The following is a 23,073-nucleotide window of genomic DNA, read 5'->3' on the forward strand; positions in this document are numbered from 1 at the left end:
GCGACTCGAGAAGATCGACGTGAACAGCATTCCACAAGCTGTGGAAATCGTGATGGCAACCTGTGTGCTGCATAACCTTGCACGGAGGCATGCTGACATCCTGGACGATATGGACACAGCAAATGGCGATATCGGTGTCTTCTCCAGCGAGCCAGTTGAAACCGATGAGCCGTCCGCCATGGCAGCGACACTGCGGGATCGTGTGGCACAGAGCATACCACTGTGAATGTGTGAAGATCTGCTGCCTCTAATGAACATTTATTTTTTTTCGCGTGGCCCGTAGGCAGCAGCTTATTCATTTGGTTACTGTTTTTGGTATGTTTTGATGAGGACATCTGCTGTTTTTGCATCAACCTTGGCAGTGATGCTGCGGGATTGTGTGGTGCAGAGTTGGCCGTTGTGAATGTGTGCACTGCTGCCTTTAATGAAAATTTCATTAACTTTTTTCATGTGACCCGTTGGAATACATGTCAGCAGCTTATTATTTTGGTTACTGTTTTTGGTACGTATTGATGAGGACATCTGCTGTTTTTTCGCGATGAAATGTTCACTTCTGAAACGTATTCTACTAGAGCAGCGATTGCAAGCACAGGAGATCGCTGCGCAGAATTTAATGTCCAGTTTTACGAACATTCAAGATCTTCCCTATGTCTCACTTTTGACAGGCGTATTGCTTGCCATATTTATTTTAATAAGACGCACTGCAGGTCAACGTTTATCTATTGATAATGTGAATCTGAAGCAGGTTATTGTATAATCCTGCTATGTGCATGGGGTCTATAAGCATGTCTATGTTTTAGAGAAACTGTGCTGTTTATGCTTCAGAGGACATTTTTATTGAATGTGGGCTTTCGCGTGTAATACTTTCAGCCACACCATTCCCGTATGAGAATTTTCGTTTTTGCATACTCGCTCTGACACCGGACAACTTACTTTGTTTTTATGTTTTCTGCTAGTGCCCTTCTGGTTGGCTACATGATAGCGGAAGGCACATTATAAATAACTTGCAAGTGACGTCAGTTCCTGTCTTCTGTCCGCCATCACCGAGCACATACGTCTCAGTGACTGCGTTGTGTTGACGTTCGTGCGCGGATCGTTCGGCGTAGTGCGCGTGTTTTGATCGTTTGCCTTGCGCTTATGACGAACGAGAATCGTTCAGGGCATTATGCAACCTGCAGTGTCGTCAGAGGTGTCGCACGTAATGGTTGAAACAACTTCGCACGAGTCACCTACAGCAGCGCTCTTCACCGCCTGCAGTTTTGCGGCGCTCAAACTGCACAGATTTCTTCGCTGATTGCTGCATAAAACCGTGGCCTAATAACATGCTTGGCGCCCAGTCGGGGTTCGTTTCACCGAACAGCTAAGAGGGCCTCCTGAAAACCAAGGCGCGATCGCTGTGTTCAGTTCGGTGCTTCACGTTTCGACAAAAATTGACCTCGCGCATAACTCGTCGTGATACACTCGGCGAAAAGGTGAGGAGATTCGGAAGCATAACTTGCCTGTTATGAAGTGACACCCGCACAGACAAACGTTGTGCAACGTCTGAGGTCCTTCCTGTTTACACGTGCATAAACCATGTGCTCCGCTTCTCGGACAGCTCTTTCGTGCGGTCGCACGAGTTTGTGATCACGTTTGGCAAACAGTACGTGCCCGCGTCTGGTCTTTTTTTTAATGATTTAAACTTCTCGTGCAGCAGCCAAATATCGCACAAGTCGCCGTTGCGATGTGCAGCGTTGACGGGAAATGCGAGAGCCGCACAGCTTGAATCGGTGTTGTCTGCTGCATTGTGCTCGTTAATGGCGGCGCATGCCGCGAAATCGTATCCCAGAGTCTCGCGGTGTGACGTAGTTGCAAGTTATGTATAGTGTAATATCAAACTCACTTTATGTGGGCTCCACAGTGAGCTGCAGTAATACCGTGGCTATGTTAATTCCAGTAAAGTTTAGGCAGTGGACTAAGGAGCACACATGATATTCAGGAATGTTAGCTATGTTCAGGTTTGAATCTCTTATTATTTTTGTGGATGTGGTTTGAACTACTTACAGCAGCTTGGTTCACCAATGCAAGATTGCATTTTTAGTAATAATATTGATCACATGTGGATTACTTGTAAGTGGCGCTATGGAGTGCTGATTTCGTTTGTATTTTTTTCATATTGCTGTTTAGCATTATATGTATTTTTGGTCACATTTTCTTGCCCAAAAGCAGCCCTTTTTGAATGTGTTGGTCTCATGTAAGAGATGCGAACTACTGCGAATGTGCTTTAGTTCAACTTGCCCCTAGGGATTTTTGATGACCCCCCTAAGCAATGCCTTTTAGGGTCTGCAAATTGCTCAAAAATAAATGCGATCTTTGTTTCTACTTTTGCCAAAGTTCGTTGGGGCCACCCTGTGTATATAACAGGGTGGCCCCAACGACGTCACAACCACGTGACACCCTGTGTCACGTGGTTGTGACGTCGACGAAGACAACAGTCAGCACGTCCGAGATGAAACTGTTTATTTGGCCGAACTTGCGGCCGAGAAACTGAGAACTAGAACTACAGCAATACACGCTGTACAATGACAGCGGCGAACAGGGCGTCGTCCGTCGATCAACTGACACGCGGTGAAGCGCGTCGGCATTTAAACATGTGCCGTCTATGTGCCGTCTAAGCAGCGCCAGTCTATGTCGTTTGTGTGTCTTCTCTTGTCTTCGTACCATTGCGCTGCACATACTCAGTATATTTCAAGACATGTACCAAATCGCACATCAACGGATCCTTCATGTGCCGTCGAATATTCCAGCGTTATCGCTGGCTGTCGCGCAAATTCTAGAATGAGCTCGAGTGTGCGCGTCTTGCGCGCAATCTTAACAAAACGATCTACAATGATCGGGAAGCTTCTCGAATAATGAGGCGCAGTTCGCGCTGAGCGTTGCTGACAGTCTTTGTGGGCGAGAACCGAATACAGCAAAAGTGATAAAGAAACGCACGTGGCAATGCCCCCCTCTGAAAAAGCACCGTCCCGATGCTTAAAACAGAACAGGCCAATGCATGCAACAATAAATAACAAGAATAAAGCAACAAAGTACAATAAACAATAAGCACAAGAAAGAAAGCACAATAATAAAGCAAAGTGACAGTCCTCAGATTCGCTAACGCGCGTAATATGGTTTGAGGCGCACGACATGGACGACTTCAGGTCGTGCACGGCGCTGCTGAGAGTTCGTAATGCCGTCAGGGACAACCGCGTAGTCGAGTGCGCCGAGGCGTCGAAGTACCCTGTACGGTCCGAAGTATCGTCGAAGAAGCTTCTCACTGAGTCCCCGTCGGCGTATTGGCGTCCATACCCATACACGGTCACCGGGTTGGTATTCCATGTGGCGTCGTCGAAGGTTGTAGCGTCGGCTGTCAGTCGCCTGCTGGTTCTTGATCCGTAGGCGGGCGAGCTGTCGTGCTTCTTCGGCGCGCTGTAAGTAAGCGGCGGCGTCGAGATATTCTTCGTCGGTGACGTTCGGTAGCATGGCGTCGAGCATCGTCGCCGGGCTTCTTCCGTAGACCAACTTGTACGGCGTCATCTGCGTCGTTTCTTGGACGGCCGTGTTGTATGCGAAGGTCACGTACGGAAGGATGGCGTCCCACGTCTTGTGCTCAACGTCGACGTACATGGCCCGCATGTCGGCGATGGTCTTATTTAGACGCTCTCTGAGGCCATTGGTCTGTGGGTGGTAGGCGGTGGCGCGGCGGTGGCTCGTCTCGCTGTATTTGAAGATCGCCTGAATTAGGTCCGCCGTAAAGGCGGTACCTCTGTCTGTTATGAGGACCTCTGGGGCGCTATGACGCAATACGATGTGCTCCACGAAGAACTTGGCTACCTCGGCGGCACTACCTTTGGGCAAGGCCTTTGTCTCGGCGTAACGGGTAAGGTAGTCAGTTGCTACGACGATCCACTTCTTGCCGGAAGTCGACGTCGGGAACGGCCCCAGTAGGACCATCCCGATTTGCTGGAACGGCCAGTGAGGTGGTTCGATTGGCTGCAGAAGCCCCGCTGGCCTAGTCGGCGGTGTCTTCCGTCGCTGGCAATCTCGGCAAGTCTTAACGTAGTGGGCGACGTCGGCAGGAAGGCGTGGCCAGTAGTATTCTTCCTGTATCTTCGCGAGCGTGCGGGAAAAGCCGAGGTGGCCCGCCGTCGGGTCGTCGTGCAGGGCCTGCAGAACCTCTGGTCGCAGTGCCGAAGGTACAACAATGAGGTAGCCGGCCCGGACCGGAGAGAAGTTCTCCTTTACGAGGACGTCGTTTTTCAAGAGAAATGACTCCAATCCCCGCCTGAATACTTTTTGAACAACGGTGGTCCTGCCCTTGAGGTAGTCCACAAGGTCCCCGAGTTCCGGGTCGGCTTGCTGTCGTTCAGCGAAGTCATCGGCACTTATGGTTCCCAAGAAGCAGTCATCATCGTGGTCGTCCTGCGGCGGTGCGTCGACGGGGGCACGAAACAAGCAGTCGGCATCGGAGTGTTTTCTTCCGGACTTGTAAACGACTGTAATGTCGAATTCTTGAAGTCTTAGGCTCCACCGTGCGAGGCGACCTGAAGGGTCCTTCAAGTTGGCTAGCCAACACAAGGCGTGGTGGTCGCTCACAACTTTGAAGGGCCGGCCGTAGATGTAGGGGCGAAACTTTGATGTAGCCCAGATGATGGCCAGACACTCCTTTTCTGTTGTGGAATAGTTTATTTCTGCCTTTGATAGCGACAGGAAGGCATAACTGATGACCCTTTCCAATCCGTCGGTCTTCTGCACAAGGACGGCGCCGAGTCCTACGCTGCTTGCGTCGGTGTGGATTTACGTATCGGCGTGCTCGTCGAAATGCGCAAGTATCGGAGGCGTCTGCAGGCGTCGTTTCAATTCTTGAAATGCCTGAACTTGCGACGTTTCCCACCTGAATTCTACGTCGGCCTTCGTGAGTTGCGTCAGTGGCTTGGCGATCCGTGAAAATTCCTTGACGAAACGTCTGTAATAGGCGCACAAGCCGAGAAAACGGCGTACGGCCTTCTTGTCGGTGGGCGTCGGGAAGTCAGCGATGGCAGCTGTTTTCCGCGGATCCGGGCGAACACCATCCTTGCTGATCACATGACCCAAGAACAAGAGCTCCTCGTACGCGAAGCGGCACTTTTCAGGCTTCAAAGTGAGTCCGGAGGTCTTGATTGCTTGAAGTACAGCTCCAAGGCGCCGAAGGTGTTCGTCGAAGTTTGAGGAAAACACAACGACGTAGTCCATGTACACGAGGCACGTCTGACACTTCAAGCCGGCCAGTGCTGTATCCATAACCCATTGAAAAGTCGCAGGTGCCGAGCAAAGACCAAAAGGCATGACCTTGAACTCAAACAGGCCATCTGGCGTTATAAAGGCAGTCTTTTCCCGGTCTCTCTCGTCGACTTCTGTTTGCCAGTAACCGGTCTTGAGGTCCATCGACGAAAAGTACTTTGCGTTGTGTAATCGATCCAGGGTGTCGTCAATCCGGGGAAGGGGATACACGTCCTTCTTCGTGACTTTGTTCAGGCGACGATAATCGACGCAAAAACGGAGAGTCCCATCCTTCTTCTTCACTAGCACCACGGGGGATGCCCACGGACTCTTCGACGGCTGGATGATGTCGTCGCGTAGCATTTCGTCGACCTGTTTCTTCACGGCCTCCCGTTCCCGCGTCGAAACCCGGTAGGGACTCTGACGGAGTGGTCGAGCATTTTGTTCTGTTATAATGCGGTGCTTAGCAAGGGGCGTTTGTCGGACTCGCGATGACGACGAGAAACAGTCCTTGTTTTTCTGCAGAAGGCATCGAAGCTGTTGCTGTTGGCGAGCGGGAAGATTTGGGTTTACGTCGAAGGGTGGCTCAGCTGTTGGGGTAGCCATCGTAGCTTCGTCGTAATACGAAAAGGCAAATGCATCTCTGACGGCCAAGATTTCTTCGATGTATGCAATCGTCGTGCCCCTGCTCAGGTGTCTGTATTCTTGGCTGAAGTTCGTTAGCATCACGCTTCCCTTTCCTTCGTGCAACCGAGCAATGCCACTTGCAACGCAGATATCACGGTCTAGTAGCATACGCTGATCGCTCTCGATGACAGCTTCGATGTCTTCAGCTTTTTCGGTGCTGACGGGAATTATGACGCTGGAGCGTGGCGGGATAGTAACTTGATCCTCGAGCACGTTCAGGGCATGGTGACATGGATTCGTATCCGGCGGTGTCGTTTTGTCCGACGATAGGGTTATCGACTTGGTTCTTAAGTCAATGACGGCGCCATGATGGTTTAAGAAATCCCTGCCAAGTATGACGTCCCTGGAGCAGTGTTGGAAGATTACGAAACTCGCAGGATACGTGCGATTATTGATTGTTACTCTTGCTGTGCAGACTCCAGACGGCGTTATTAGATGGCCTCCAGCGGTACGGATTTCGGGGCCTTCCCAAGCAGTCTTAACTTCAACTTCGTGGCGAAAGGCCCACTGATGACGCAATAGTCGGCTCCAGTGTCGACGAGAGCGGTGACGTTGTGGCCGTCAATGAGAACGTCGAGGTCGCTAGTTCGTCGTCTTGCGTTGCGGTTGGGTCGCGGCGTCGGGTCACGGCTACGTCGGTTTGTTCCGCTGCTTCGACGTGGCGTCGTCAGGTCTTCCTCAGGCCGTGAAGTTTTGACGTCAGGGCTTCGTTCGGTCGTCGGCGGCGGAGGATCTTCGGTAGTTCGTCGTACAGCAACCGCACCTCCATCGATTGCTGCCATTAGTTTCCCGGATACATGCTAGGCGACCGGCCCCGATTTGGGCCAGTGTACTGCCGGCGGTGCGGTGACATGTAGCGGCCCGGCGAAGGCGAGCGGGAAGGTCGTCGTTCTTGCCACTCTGTTACGGTGAGGTAGTCGTCGATGTCGCGAGGCCGTTCGCCTGGCTATGGGCGCGGCGCGTTGACGGCGAATCCTCGAAGCCCCATCTGTCGGTACTGACAGCGGCGGTACGTGTGGCCGGCCTCCCCGCAGTGGTAGCAGAGCGGGCGGTTGTCAGGGGCGCGCCAAACGTCGGTCTTCCTTAGCGTGTATCGCTGGCCGGCTGGTGGGCGGTATGAAGTCGGTGGCGGCGGCGGTGGTGCCTGACGGCGGGACTGCTGGGGCGGCGCGGCGTCTTGACGTGGGCGAGGAGGGGGGGCGTTGCGTCGGGCTGCAGCAGCGTAGTTCATGGCTTGCGGCTGGGGCAGTGGCGCTTCAAGGTTGCCCAGCGACTGCTGGATTTCTGATCGAACGACCTTTGCGATCGAGTCCACTTGAGGCTGTGGTGAGGGTAATAGCTTGCGCAGTTCCTCCCGAACGATCGCTCGGATCGTTTCGTGCAGGTCGTCGGAGGCGAGGGCATGAACAGCTGGGCTGTCTTCAATCGTACGGCGATTGTACTGGCGGGTTCGTATTTCCATCGTCTTCTCAATCGTCGTCGCTTCTGAGACGAATTCTTGGACTGTCGAAGGTGGGTTCCGCATCAGACCAGCGAAGAGCTCTTGCTTTACCCCTCGCATGAGGAAGCGGACTTTCTTGTCCTCGGGCATGGCGAAATAGCGTGGCGAAATAGCCGGGTCATTTCCTCTGCAAAGATCGCCACGCTTTCATTTGGAAGTTGGACCCGTGTCTCCAGCAAGGCCGCGGCCCTTTCCTTTCGGACGAAGCTTGTGAACGTCTCCAGGAAAGCGCTGCGAAAGGCGTCCCAGGTTCGAAGAATGGACTCCCGATTCTCGAACCAGGTCCTTGCTGCATCTTCCAGGTAAAATTAGACGTGGCGCAGCTTGTCCTCGGAGTCCCAGTTGTTGAACGCTGAGACCCTTTCGAAGGTCTCGAGCCAGATTTCCGGGTCTTCGACTGACGACCCGCGGAAAGTTGGCGGCTCCTTGGGCTGCCGGAGAAGTATCGGCGCAGGCTGCACGGGGTCGGTCATCGTCGCTGTGGTCGGTGTTGGAACCTGGGGCTGCCTGGTGTTTTCGGGAAGGAGCCCGTGCTCTGGCTGCAGTCCCTTCTGCCTGCGGCTTGTTCGACGATCCGGGTTTTCTTTGCCGTCCTCCTCCTCGCGGCTTGGGCTTGGGTCAGCGCTTCGCGGGGGCGTCCGGATCATAGAAGAAGCAGCACCTCCACAAGATGTCACGTGGTCGTGACGTCGACGAACACAGCAGTCGGCGTTTGTAGGATGAAATTGTTTATTTGGCCGAACTTGTGGCCGGAAAATGAGAACTAGAACTACAGCAATGCACGCTGTACAATGATAGCGGCGAACAGGGCGTCGTCCGTCGATCAACTGACAAGCGGTGAAGCGCGTCGGCATTTAAACATGTGCCGTCGAATATTCCAGCGTTATCGCTGGCTGTTGTGCACATTCTAGAATAAGCTCGAGTGTGCGCGTCTTGCGCGCAATCTTAACAAAACGGTCTACAATGATCGCGAAGGTTCTCGAACAACGAGGCGCGGTTCGCGCTGAGCGTTGCTGACAGTCTTTGTGGCCGAAAACCGAATACAGCAAAAGTGATAAAGAAACGCACGTGGCAATATCAAAGGTGCGTCGCGCAGACCAGCGTAACAAGATCCAGCTATGAGGTGCAGCTCGTGGTGAACATCCGCTTTGTTTTGTTAACAAAGGTGACGTCTCAATCACTTCTTTCTGAAGTCAACAATTGCTGCATTTCTGTTTCTGTAAATAATAAATATATAACTTAGCTTGTAATAGCGCGGTACATGTACCGCGCTAGTGCAAGCTAAGTTCATGGATGACCAAGTCGCCCGAACTACAACACTTCTGAAATATAGAACGTTTGAGCGAAGTGCCCTGCACGGCGGTCGAAGAGAACCAACGCATGCTCAGGCTGATAATTTTGGTCGTCTACCAGTGTCAACATGATCGAGTGCATCCAGCGAGCACCAATATGACAGAACGAAAGCATTAGAACAAGAAGCGACGTGTTAACCCGCACAATGACGAAGCGGCTCGTCTTTGCCAACGAACAGCGGCGATCCATTGCTTCCGTCGCTCTTGCTCAGGAGGCCTTGCGGTGAGTGAGTAAAACCATGTTCCGGGCGCGTTTTTGAAGGTTTTTGAGCACTCCACTCCACAGCAATTGTTATTCGACATCCCTTGAAGTTTCAACCACCACACATACGACGAACGTTGCTTATTTCTCTACGGAAACGTGAACAACGCGGAAACACACGTACAACGACGTAGGAAACCACGGCGGCAGTCTGCTTGCTTTCCCGAGAGCAATGATTGAGCTCGCCGCCTATGACGCTTCCGTCGGCGCGCACTAGGCGTATAGAAATCACGTTCCGCAGTTTTCTCCCTCTGCTCAACGCCGCCAGCGCGCGGAAAGCTGCGCGGGGCGTGGAGGGAGGGAGCGCGGAGGTGCGAGGGTGCGAGGCTCCGCCCAAGAGTTACGTTAGCACCGGCGGTATTTTTTTTCTTCATTTTTTTCTCTGTGGCGTCTGGGCGCATCCACGTGGTCTGTGGCGCCAGTTCCGGTCGGCTTGCGTGGTCCTCGTCGAGCGGAGCCCATCGCACCGTGTATCGCGCGTGCTTGAAAACTGCGAGTCGGTTTGGTAATGTTCGGTGTGCACCTCGAACTGCCGTAGTGTTTTCATCGCTCTGCCAACCATGGACGCAAACCTGCGTGCGCGTTTGGAACGAATGACAGCTGCGATGGGTTTCGACCCATACTCCGATACACCACCTCGTCGCACTGCTCGCGCTTCAATCGTATTCAACACGGCAAAGCTGCGTGCACCCTTGTCCCAGTGGTTGTACTGGATTGACAGCATTTAAGCCGGTGGGTGGGCACTTCGATGACCCTTCGAGTGCTGTGCCGTCCGCATACGCCTCGACGGAGAGGACACCACTGTGGCCAGCGTATACATCCGACCCTGCCAACCCTGGGACCCCAGCTGTCTCCGACAGCTTGCGCACCGACTCGGAAAGGAATTCCTGCTTTGCGGCGACGTCAACGCCCATCACCCGGCCTGGGGCGGACGCAGGACTGACCCACGAGGCAGAGAGGTCCGGGACATACTGCTGCAGCTGGGACTGGTGATACTCAACACCGGGGCCGTCACCTATCTCCGTCGCGGAGCCCGGGCCACCAGCACAGCCATCGACCTCAGCGTGGCCACGGAGGGTTGCCGGTACGCCTGGAAGCCGTTCACAGACACTTGGGGCTCGGACCACCTACCCATCCTGCTGACCCCTTTTCGAGGCAAGGCCCCTCGGGACCGGGAGTACCGTGTGGTGGACTGGCGGGTCTACCGACACCTGTTCAGGCAGGACACAGGCAGCAGGGACCTCTTGCAACAGGTGGCCGACAACGCAAGGGCGGCAGCGGTCATCGCCAAGGTCCAGCAGGGGCAGCCTGCCCCAGTTATCCAGCACCTAGCCTTGAGGGCAGCGCGGAGGCGAGCGGAACGTCAGGCCCTGAGCAAGGCCCAACCGGAGCTGTGGACAGTGTTCCGGAGGGTCGACGCCCTCTGCAGACGCCACGCACGCCGACGCAGGAACCAGGGCTGTGTGAGCATCTGCGTCACCATCGACCGATCACGTGACGGGACCCGAGCCTGGCGCCTGCTGAAGTGCCTGCTGATGGTGCCTCGGGCATTCAACCAAGTGCTGTCCTTGGCTGTTCACCTCACCATCGAGGCTGCGGACCTGGCGGACCAGCTGGCCGACCAGTTTGCGGCCAGGGACATCACCCAGCTGCCCGCTGCGCCACCACCTGCCGCCCTCAGTGCCCTGCCTCCTGCCACCATCCCGGGTGGATAGCCGCGCAGGTACAGGAACTGTGCAGCGAGCCCATCGGGATGCACGAGCTGGAGGCTGCCCTCGAGGGATCCAAGCGACGAAGTGCTTCAGGAGCCGACGGCGTCTCCTTCCAGATGCTCCGCAACCTGGTTGGCACCAGCCGTCAACGACTGCTGGAGTACTACAACGTCTGGAACACCGGGGTCCTACCGGAGTCCTGGCGGACTGCGGTCGTCGCGCCAATCCTGAAGACCCGGAAGAAAGCCATGACCCTCTCCTCGTACAGGCCAGTCTTTCTCACCTCTGCACCCTGCAAGGTAATGGAGCAGGTGGCCCTGAAGCGACTGGAGTGGATTGCCGACCAACTGTACTTCTTCCCCGTACAGCAGACAGGCTTCAGACGCCACCGGTGCACAGCTGACTCCATCTCGGACGTCGTCGTCACCCTCGAGGATGCGAGGAGCTGCGGGGACGTGGCCATGCTCCTCCTGCTGGACGTGGAGAGCGCCTTCGACGGTCTACCACACGAGGTCGTCGAGGGAGCCCTGGACCGACTTGGCATCAGCGGGAGCCTCCGAAGCTTCGTGACCGCCTTCCTGTCCGGGAGGACCTTCTGCGTCCGTGTTGGAAGGGAGACCAGCCGACCCAGGCACATCACCGCAGGTGTACCACAGGGCTCCGTGCTGAGCCCCTTCCTCTTCAACATGGCGATGGCGGGACTCCCTGCTTCTCTCCCGACAGGCACCAGGTTCCCGACCCGCTGCTCCGTCTACGCTGACGACGTGGCACTCTGGGCCCGGGGACCAAGCCAGTCCATACCAGCCATCAGGAGGTCACTGCAGGCGGCCCTGGATGTTGTGATTAACTACCTCAGAGGCACCGGACTCAAGGTCTCCGCCACCAAGACCGAGGCCCTGCTGATCCACCCGCTGGCGGCGGCACGCGCGTACGTGAAACGGCTGAGGGTCGGCAACCGCAGCCTGCCATGGAAGCAGACGGTGAAGTACTTGGGGCTCACCATCGACCACCGGCTCACCTGGATACCAGCTGCCAAGGCCGCCGCCACCCAGGTCACACGTGTCCAGGGAGCCATCAACAAGCTGCAGCAACGTGGCCGGGGGCTGTTCCACCAAGTGGGCACTACGGCTCAACCAGTCAACCAGGCTTCGGCGTCCTCGGTCCTGCTGTACGCATTCCCACTGGTGACCCTGACCCTGGCCAGGAGACTCCACGTGGAGGGATTTCACAGGAAAGCGCTGAGGGCCATCCTGGGGCTCCCCAAGTGCTCCCCCGTGACAGCGACTCTAGCCGAGGCAGGAGAGTGGCCCCTGTCCCTACGAAGCGTGCATTGGGGCACATCGACCGCCTTCACCGTGCAGCCGACGGCAAGACCCTCCTGGAGCGCCTTCGCAGCCAGCCAAGGTCACGGATGGGCGGAATCTGTCAACTCTACCACCACATGGTCCCGGGTCCGCCAGTTCCGGTTGCCCGTCCGCCGCCCCATCACCGGCCACCCGAGGTCCACCTGTCCTTGGATGGGTCCACCAAGCGCCGCACAACTGCGGCAGCACTGCAGCAGGCTGCCACCTCCAAGCACCAGGAGCAACTGGAAGGGCGGCTACAGGTCTTCACCGACGGATCCGCCATTCCAGACGGGACTGCAGCGGCGGCGTGCGTCATCCCGTCCAAGGCCGCCAGCAGGCAGTGCCGGCTGCCCTTCCCGGCGAGCTCCACGGCAGCGGAGTTGGCCGGACTTCACCTGGCGGCGGACCTGCTGGCCGAGGACATACCAGCCGTACCGATTGCGGTCCTCTCGACAGCAAGGCGGCACTGCAGACGCTGGCCAACCATCGCCGTGCCGGGCTCACTGGAAACCTCGTGGCAACCAAGTTTCGGGCCCTTGCGGCATCCGAGGCATCCGTCTCCTTCCACTGGCTGCCCTCTCACGTCGGCATAGCTCGCAACGAGGAGGCGGACAGACTGGCCAAGGCAGCACACCAGCCAGGCATCCCCATCACCCAGGCCGTGGCGGCAAGGGACTACTCGCAGGCCCGCCTCAAGAAGCTCCTCGTCACAGTGCACCAGGACCGGAGGGTAGCCAACGGGCGGGAACCAAAGCTTCTCCCAGAGACGGGCCTCACCAGGAGGAAACGAGCCTCCGTGCTGCGACTGCGGACCGGCTGTGTGTGGACCGCGGCCCGCGGCCCGCCGCTACCTGAAGGGTCGCTGCGCCTCCCCAGCCTGCAGCCGCTGCGGCGACCCCGAGACCCTCGAGCACCTCCTTTGTACCTGCCCCGGATTGGCAAAGGAACGCTCGACAGTCACCACAGCCTACCGGAGGCAGGGCCTTCCTGCCACTGCCCTGGAGCACCTCCTCTTCCCATTCCGTCCCCATCTACCAGCGCTCCGGAGCCTGGCGGGTTTCCTCGGGGAGACGGGAATCGCGGCCTACCACTGAGACCGGGGCTCTTGCCACCCCTATCCTTGCTGCCGGCCTGCTGCTCTTCGTACTGATGACCTCTGTGCCTCCATTCGCAATGCCCACGGACTATAGGTGGCGCGCCGTGCTTTTCAAGATGGCGCCAGGAGGAGGGTCAACCCGTTTATTAGCATAGGAACAGATAGGACGTGCGAACGTACGGCCCGTGCCACTTTCACCGGATGAAGTCATGAGCCGCGCTGAATTGGATATGAGACTAAAATACTTTTCCAAAAACCATGGAAAGTGCAAAGTACCCCCCACCTAATTATTTGCTGCGGTGTGAAAGGTTATATTTCAGCTCCGTTACCGTGCATAACGATGGTTTGCGATATCCTGTGCGTGCTACATAAAACTGCATGAACTAAAATTGACGTATGAGCTGAACGGCACACCGAGGTAGTACGTACCGAACCTGCCTGACGGATTTGCCGCAGTAGTAGGCCGCCAGCGAGTAGCGTCATCGCGGCAGCACGGGACCGCACGTCGTCATTACTTGCGCAGTCGGGAACGCGGTATTACGTCTTCAACGTAACGCGAGCATTTAACATCCCATTCAGTAGCGCTTGTGTCACAGCCATGCTGAGACTCTAGCCGTGTGCAGTTCACTTCACTCGCATGTTGCAGATTCGATCAGCCCGATCCAAACATGAATATGGAAAAGAATGCACACGTATGCTTTTCGCGGCGTCGAAGAAGTTAGCCGAGAGGCGTAGATTGTGGCCGTGACTGCACGTTCCATCGCTCTAACCATTTCGCTTCGCTGGTCGAGCTCGAGCGTGTTGGCGGCATGCGGCGCTCCGTAATATCCACAATAATTGTGATACATGCAATGCACAAGAGGAACTACGCTTTTATTCTGATCTCACTCAAGGATATTATACGTTAAATACAATCAAAGTGACTTACGAGCGTGAAAGAACATTAACGCACGAGGGGACGTGAAGTGCAACTCGCTCCTGGTGAGTTCAGCTGATCGTTAATCGTCGCTGTCACAGCTGTCACTCTCGGTGCTTTCACAGTCTTCAATCTCAAGTGAAAAATCCTCGTCGTCAAGATGGTTTCTTTCAACATCACTGCTGAAAGCAATCCGAAGAAATTCCTCCGCCGAACGACTGCGACCACTCCGCGTCACCACGTTTACAATTAGAGAGACGTCTGGGCGCGAAGAACATTATGCTCTCGGATCGGTCAATGAGCAAATCGCTTGCAGTGTGCTGCCACCTATCAACAAACGTACAAAAACAAACGGCGCAGCGCTGGCTATGAAACCAACACCAACACACTGGCGAAGGACGGTGTGGAAAGCGTTCGCTCCACGAAAGGCGTGGAGCAGACGCGTCCTCGAATGATTGAAACGTCGCTCGCACGATTAGTAACAGCGCTTTGCTGACAAAGGATAGAGGCCCTATTTTAATGTATCGACAACTTGAGATCGCTGAGTTTTACAAGAGCACATCGCGAGCCCGCGCGACTTCCCGCGTAGTGTTGGATTCATGCTCTACAAGGAACACTGACCGATGCTATATGCAAGTAAAACAGGGTGAGATTCAACTGAATATGTCAGACGATAACATTTAACTAACCTACGTGGCTACGGAAAGCCTCGCGAAGCTGATAGTATGCGTACGCTGTGGGCTAGCATTGAAAGCGCGAGTTGCCACGTATTTTCACGAAAACTTCGCGTCTCGCAAGAACGAATCAGATTTCTCATGTCACGGAGGGCCCGGTTTGTTCACTGATGCAGGGAACGAGCAAAGTCGTAGTGTACCTTCCTTGCCAATGCGTTAACACTGAGGTTAGCAGCACAGCCGAACAAGGGAGAGACTGCGTAGTGCTGCCATTTTATCGTCTACTAACCCTCCTCGAGAGGACGCTCCTGAATTCCGCTTGGCGGCGCGACAGTCTATGGGCATTGCGAATACCTTCTCTCTCCTATCCACTATCATCCCATCTCCCTTTCCCGCAGGCTTAGAATAACAGAGAGCTGAGCTAGTTGGTAAGTATTCATTCTAAAAAGACAGGGCGTGCAAACACGGACACAAGAAAGAAGTCAGGACTTCTTTCTTGTGTCCTGACTTCTTTCTTGTGTCCGTGTTTGCACGCCCTGTCTTTTTAGATTGAATTCCCGCAGGCGCTGCGCCGTGCTCCCGACCGGGCTGCAGAAATTAGGCGCCTTTTATTGCGATAGCAATTATATAGACAGTCTCGGCTGATTTTTGCCGTCGCCGTCGCCGTCGCCGCCGTCATGCTGCGTATATGTATAAGTATGTATATATACATCAATATCCCAAAGAAAAATAAATCAGAAAAATGCTTCCGAAGCGCGGAATCGAGCCAGCGACCTCTGAATTCGCAGCGTGGTGCGCTAAGCACTACTCCACAAAGGGTACATACCTTTGGCAGCTAACGGCGAGCGTTATATACACACCCTTTACCGTTTGCAGTCCTCCGAGACGGAGGCGCTTACAAGCGTTTCTTCATTACCAGCGAGATGGCGCTAGGAGCGCGCGGGCGCACTTAAAGGCGTCGGCCAGCTCTCTCGCTTCGTATATTTGCGCAGCGAGAACCTTGCCCTTCCGCTGTCTGCTCGCGCGGGCGCTCGAACAAACTACCGCAGTGTTCATGATTCTCAGCAGATCGAGCTACCTGGTAGCTCTCACCGCGCGTCGCGTGCGTGTAGCTAAAAGCGTTTCAGATGTCGTGCACGTAACGTACGTGTACTTTTCACGTTTGCGTATGAGAAGTCCCTACGTACGTGAAATTAGTAAAACTGTCTAGTAGCTGCCGGGTAGTGATGGACGCACGGTAGTCGCAGCGCGTCCATCACGGGCCGCTTTTCTTGCTATCGCATTCATTGCTTCGCCCTTGCGGCGAAACTGTGACTTTTTCTTCTTCAAACCACTACCACCACCACCACCACTTCTATGCTGTTTGCTCTTCGAATGCAGGCGCACAGCGAGTGCGGGCTGACAACAAAGAACTAAAGACTAGAAGAAAGGATCGTGAGGCATCGGGCCGGCGCGGACCCATCCCTCGGCTGTCTGCAGCTACCGTGAATGCGAGTCTGCTTGGTTGCTGTGTCGCTGTTTCTCGGGAACGTGAGACTACGGGGAGGATACGCCGAGGTACGACTCGATGACATACTGAACAGACAACGAACGGGACTCTAGCCATACAGCGAACACAGGTATCCTAAGCTAGCCGGTGCCAGCATTGTTATCGCAGAAATCCTGCACCCCTGCCTCGGTCGGTCGTGAGAACGTGCCGACGATGCAGTTTCCAGCTGACGAGGCAACACTCGAACGGCTACCACTCTCAACGGCAACCGGCGATGGTCAAAAGCACAGAAATATTCACGATTTCAGCACTGCGCATGGTGAAGAAAACGCAACCACGCAACTACGAGCAGACGAGCTGTCGGTGAGACCGGAAGTGCTAATATTAATATTTGTTCGGTGTTTTAACGGCATAACACAATATAAACATACATATTATCTGCTTATTGAACTCAAAATTAACAATGAAGGTAATAATGAGGGTGTTATAGTGATTATAACATCAGCCAATGGTGGAACTGCCGACAATCGCGTCATATATTGCGGACTAATTAATAAATACATCATTTGTCGAGAGAAGAGGGAGCGATTTTCAGCTGACTTTGAGAATTTGTTGTAAATTCCAGGCCTCGCGTTTCGCTATAATATTTGGCTCGCGTGTTCTCGGGAGCCGCGACTACCGATTGGCAGCGCTTTTTGACCCTGCTCAAAAAGTGTTGCAGGGCCCCTTTAAGTCACAGAGCGCACGAAGGTCGCTTCGCTCGCTGCAGCGGCCGCGTTTGCGAAAGGAGCGCGCTGTTCAAACTGAAATAACTAACTGTGACAGTTCGCGCTCGTCCTGTGTGTACCTGTTCGTTCGTTTCGTGCGTCCTGCTTTATGTTTGAGCAGTGCGCTTCAAGTATTGAGCTGTGACGCATGATAGTTCGCGCTCGTCCTGTGTGCGTTCTTTTCGTGCGTCCTTTGGGCTCGAGCGACGCGCTGGCAATTTCGAGCTGCTTTCCATTCTTCACGTTACATTCCAATTTATTGCTATCGCATTCATTGCTTCGCCGTTCCGGCGAAACTGTGACTTTTTGCATAAGGTCTATACATGACATCACCCTGTGGGCCACGCGGGGTCTCTGGCCAGCAAGGAGCAGACTCTGCAGGAGTCTGCACTGGCCGTAGAAAACTTTGCCAGAACCAGCGGTCTCAATTGCGCCCCCGAAAAGTCGGAGGCGATTCGAATACATAGCAAACGCTATAAAAGGAACGGTAAAACAGACATTGAAATCGAAAATAAGAAAATTAAAGAGGTCACCGTCGCTCGTATACTGGGCTACTGGGTTCAGAGCAGCGGTAGGGCAAATCACACCCCAGGTACCACAAAACGGATAATTGACGTTTTATAAACGTTTATCCGAGACGATAAAAACGTTTAGAAAACGTCAAGGAATAGAAGCTAAAGGTCTAGAAAACGTTTTATATCTCGTCTAATGTCCGGCTAGAATCCGTCTTTAAGACCATCTAGAAAACGTTTTCAAGACGATCTAAAAAACGTTTTTAAGACGATCTAGAAAACGTTTTAAAAACGTTTTGAAAACGTCGCAAAAATCACATTTTTAAAACAGATAAAAATATTCCATTGCATCGTCTTTGAAAAGACGTTTTCTAAACGTTTTTAAGACGATCTAGAAAACGTTTTAAAAACGTCGCAAAACATCCCATTTTTAAAATAAAAATATCTCATTGCATCATCTTTGAAAAGACGTTTTCTAAACGTTTTTAAGACGTCATGCAGGATCTCTTTTATTTTAGCTGTTTTGTTTTTGCGCATGCAATTATAATAGTGCACGTTTTTAGGAAGCCCTCTCTGTTATAGTGATTACAGTTACTTTATTCTGTAATTACTATTACAGACTGAGAGCTCAGTAGATTCACAAACCACGAAATGAGATATAGCATGCGACTATATAACATTATTCAGAAGCGGCAAAAGAACGCAAAATATCGCGGTAATTAAAATGCAGCTATATAGTATTAAACCTTCAAGAACACTTTTTGTTGCACGATTCATCATTCGCAAAATTGTCAAACACAGTGTAATATGACAAAATTTAGGATCTGGTACAGCCATTCTGCAATATATAAGCGTCGTCTATATAGCTTTACTTAATCAAACGCAAGGATGAAGTGAAGAGAAATTGTCGAAAAGGGAATGTCGCTGAAGCCAACGACTCGACAAGGGGACTAGTTTCCGTCAGGCAGGGGCGTAGCCAGAAATTTTTTTCGGGGGGAGAGGGTTCAACCATACTTTATGTATGTTCGTGCGTGCGTTTGTATGTGTGCGTGCATATAAACGCGAGCACAACTGAACATTTTCGAGGGGGTTTGAACACTCCCCCCCTTGGCTACGCCCCTGCCGTCAGGGCCCCGACGAAGACAAGCATTCAGGATGAAACGTTTCCTCAACTGCTTCATCTTCCGCTAAACTTTTTATTCGTAGGAAGGAGAGAGAGAGAGAGAGAAGGAACAGAGGATAGGCAGGGAGGTTAACTAGCGTCCAGTTTGCTACCCTACTCATGGGAGGAGAATGAGGGAGTAAAAATAGAGAGAGACACGTACATTTCACAACACACACACAGCGGAGTGTATCACAGGTGGTCACTCAATTTTGTTGCCTTGAAGTACTGCAGGAGGGCTCGTGTGGTTTTTTGGGCTGATGTGCTATGAAGACAGACTCCCAAGATCTTTCCTTTGGGAAAAGGCCGACCGTCAAGTCTCCTGAAGGCACACTGGCACACTGGAGAGTCCGGCGATGTGTTTGAAATAGCATACAGCGGAACAAATGATGATCGATAATCTCTACACAGTTGCAGTCATCGCACATTGATGAATTTGCCCTACCAATCCGATAGGTGAATGAGTTAGAAGGCGCTACACCGAGCCACAGCCAACACAGCAACAGAGCAAAAAGACGTGGACAGTAGAAGTGGACAGGACAGCGCTTACACCTGTCCACTTCTACTGTCCACGTTTTATTTTTTTTCAGTGTGCTTCAACCTAATTTTCCAAACATGAACGTAAACCAACAGGCCCAACTCGCCATTTTGCTCCAACACAGCATTCTTAGCAGGAAAGGAGCGAGTGTCCTGTCCTTCCTGTTTCTTTTGTCCCCGTCCAAAGTGCGCTACCTAACCATATAGGTTAGGTAGCGCACTTAACCATATAGTGCGCTACCTAACCATATACCTAACCATATAGGAAAGGAGGCATGCATCAAGCACCTGGTGTGTGTCTCCCTTCGTTTGAAAACAATCGTTCAGTAGCGCTACTTAAGACCACAGTTAGTGGAAATCGACTCCAATGTGTTGAAATCACTAATAACAAAACAAAACTGCAAAATAATATTTGGCCCACCCAGCCAAGAATGCGTAATGAAAAAAGAACGTAAATTGCTTGCAAAATCACTGTTGCTGAAGTTTATTGCTCACAAAATGAAACTTTTAGGAACGTTCTTACAACATGCCTCTGTTGGAACATTTCTCACTGAAAAAATGTTGGAAAAAAGCTCTGGCATCATTACAGAAGTAAGGCTAGACGTTGGGAACAAAAGGCGCCATTTTAGACGTTAGCTAAAAATATTTGTGGATGCAGCATCCGTGTTTCAAACGGCACCCACTAAAGAAGTAACGGTTTCAGGCTTCAAAATGCAGCGTACAAAACTTGTCACAGAAATTATGGTCTGACATCCCTAGAGAGCACACAGTTAAGCTTAAATGTGTCATGCCTAGCAGAAAATATGAACACTGTTATATGTCGCTGAAATTACAGCGACATATAACAAAAAGTACAACTAAACCAACTGTAGCGCGAAAACAAAATGTATGAACAGAAAACTAATCGAAACGCCCACAAAAATTACAATGAATGAGCCACTTACTAAAATGAATAAATAAAAATTAGGAATATGAAAATACCAGCCTGATAAAAAAAAACATCTTTCTTTTATGATGCCCAGTATTAGAAAATGTCAGGCCAAAAGAACAAATAATATAATAATAACACACATCAGCTAAAGAAATTGGGACTCTTCCCCATTTTTTACTCAATAAGCACACAGCTGTAAACTCAGGATTGTCAGAGCCAGATCAGGGTATTGCACTTAGTAAATCACATTGCTCAGTGTCAAAATATCACAATGTGTGGCAACTCAGTCTGAGCACATGGCTTCATGACAGGTACTTGATAGAAATCACTAGGCACATCCGGAAGTCTGCAACGAACGCTACAAATAGCATACACACGAAAGTTGTGCAATTAGCAGCATAAGGCCGCATTCCACGTCAAATATATATTAGCACAATAGCCCTAGTGCGGTTTCTTGAAGATGCCGACAAACAAAGACGCTCAAAAAAGTTAACTGCTTTACAAACTGTGACTTTTTGTTTTTGAAAGTTTCCAAGGAAAAGAGAAAAATGTCAATCTCTTGACATCCATCCATCCGTATACTAAAACCTGTCAGTCAGCCCATCAAAAAGAAGAAAGTAATAATTTAGTTGGTGTAGCCTTTGTTTCTAAACACCTAGGGCAAGTACCATCTGCAATAAATAGGAGAAAAGATCGTTTCATTATTTCTTATTATACCTATTGGCCTCGAGATCTTGGAGTGGCGCCCTCTCGCGTGTGACGTGAGAGCGGGGACTCCGCTCTTAACCGCGCTGCAGCATCCGCTGCTCCTGTATGCGGATCGTCTGCTTCAGTCGGGAACTTTGTCGAACGAACAGCCTCGCGACGGTCACCTAACGCCTGCGACGAATGTTTTCGAGTGTAATCTTGAACTTGTTTTAGTTGCGGCCTAATCGACAGGGCAAGAAATCCTCCGGATGGCCGACGAGTGCGCCGATGCCACCGACCGCACTGCTGGTAAGAAAGTGAAACTATGTGTGAGTGTTCTCGCTCGTTATCTTGTTTCCGCCGTACGATACTAATTAGTTTCAGTGTCTCTTTCGATATTTCAGTAAGCGTGACGTTCTCCAGCATCTACAAGTATGTAGATGAAGCTTGTGAAAGGTCGCGGTGCCTCATCGAAGGCGAGGCGGTGTACGACGCAGACAACGTTGTTGAATGCGCGGTCGAGGCCGTCGACGGCGATCGCATCACCGTCGCAGCTCTCGTGCAAACAAGTGCGCAAGTGCGGCCTTGTTGCACACCCTCCTGCTGATGCCCATGATCGCAGTTTGTCCCGTAATGTTGGTTCAGTGAGAACGATATTACGTCGTAGTTCATATTAACACCACACAGGGTCGTCGCATGGGTATTAGAATATAACAAATAGTTAATCGCTGATTATACCACGCACTGGGCTATAGGCGTGCGCAGGGTTCCCCATCAGGGGGGGGGCGAAGGTTAATCGCAGCGCCCCCCCCCCCCCACCCTACTATGTCAATGTACGGGGCAGATTTTGCGCGCCCCTCCTCTTAGGTGATTAGGGGAGGCGGCGCCCCCCCCCTGCCTCCCCCCCCCGGGCGCACGCCTATGCACAGGGCCACAGAGATTAACGTGGCAAAAGCAATCTGGGTCGAGCTTCACGCCGCGCAGCCTAACGAAAAGCTTAAAGAGCTCCGCTTTTCAAAAAGTGTCTGCACTGTCTCAGGTGAATACTTTTAGAGAATGTGCACTAAACAGCGCCAACAGGTTCCGCTTATGAATTTATGATAAACAGTCCGCTAGGCGCGCGATTGCCTTCATAAGTAAAATACGTATGTACACCATCCAAATGCAGCCGTAGCCTCAGATATCCTGCGCCGCTCAGCTGAGCTCACGAGGCGCGCTTTCCTGCGAGGCGATTCGGAGGCCGCGTCGTCGGCTCCTTGTCTAGGGGCCTTCGCGGCAGGTTGTGGGACGGCACCGCACCTGGTGTAAGTCGCCTATGCTTATAGCCTACGTGCAATAAACGGCTTAAGTATTGGCGAGGCGCTTAAACGCGGTCACAAGCTTACGTAAGAGTGGCGCGCACGGTGGGTACCAGAAGTCATTGTCCGCGAAGTGCTTGCTGCACACGGTCGATGAAGGCGTGGGGCGCTTTCCCATTCTGAGCTTGACTATCCACTTCTTCTTCAGCTTTGGGTCCTTATGATAGTTGTGAAAGCTTTTCACGAGAGGATGAACTACACTGAGGCACAGAGCAGTACTTCACCATTGCGCAGCACTCGCCGCGGAGACAAGCGGCCGCAGTTTTAAGAAACAAAGAGCCGTAGTTCTAAATGAACGTTAAAAGCAGACCCACGGTTGTTTGAATAGCGTCAGAGGCCACCATACGCCAGATAACCAATTGAAATGTTTTTTTGTTGAAATTTACCACAACGGTGTTTTCAACACGGCGCTGGGCCTAGGTAGCAGACGAAAGCGCGCGAATCCCCGCTCTGACGTCATACAGGCGCCGTTCGCAGCGCCGCCATCGGTCGCACACCAGGCCAATAGGACGGTGTGAAAAGTTGAAAACTCGATAACACCGTACGGCGACAGAGAGCGAGCCTGCTATATTTAACCAGGCACAAGAGACGCGCAAGATAACCTCTTGGTTCTGCTAAGAGCTGCAAGCTTTACCGAGAAAGGAGGAGGCTAAAAGAGTAGAGGAAACATAAATCACAAGTCCGAAAGCGCATCGAGATAGTCAAGGCAGCACTGAGAAAAAATGCCGAACTCCTCCCCGTGAAACGCGTCTTTGACTCTCATGCCCTCAGAAATTCGCAACTAACAGAAAAGCGTGCCCAGCC

General features: G+C 52.5%; 1 protein-coding gene across 1 annotated transcript; it reads left to right on the forward strand.

The window, feature by feature from the left end:
* The first annotated feature begins 10,835 nt into the window (after positions 1-10,835).
* On the forward strand, positions 10,836-13,290 carry LOC119405829 (uncharacterized). Its single transcript, XM_037672658.1, has 3 exons — positions 10,836-12,198; positions 12,255-12,571; positions 12,613-13,290. The coding sequence occupies exons 1-3, from the start codon at positions 10,836-10,838 to the stop codon at positions 13,288-13,290; spliced, it is 2,358 nt and encodes a 785-aa protein (XP_037528586.1).
* The last annotated feature ends 9,783 nt before the right edge of the window (positions 13,291-23,073 follow it).

Source organism: Rhipicephalus sanguineus, chromosome 9 (assembly GCF_013339695.2).
Source record: "Rhipicephalus sanguineus isolate Rsan-2018 chromosome 9, BIME_Rsan_1.4, whole genome shotgun sequence".
Lineage (NCBI taxonomy): Eukaryota > Metazoa > Arthropoda > Arachnida > Ixodida > Ixodidae > Rhipicephalus > Rhipicephalus sanguineus.

Bases quoted from the DNA above. Each gene is read 5' to 3' on its own strand.
- LOC119405829 (XM_037672658.1), top strand. From the start codon at position 10,836: ATGCACGAGCTGGAGGCTGCCCTCGAGGGATCCAAGCGACGAAGTGCT. The intron at 12,199-12,254 runs GTCACGGATGGG...CGGGTCCGCCAG, and splicing joins CGCCTTCGCAGCCAGCCAAG to TTCCGGTTGCCCGTCCGCCG. The intron at 12,572-12,612 runs GTACCGATTGCG...GCGGCACTGCAG, and splicing joins TGGCCGAGGACATACCAGCC to ACGCTGGCCAACCATCGCCG.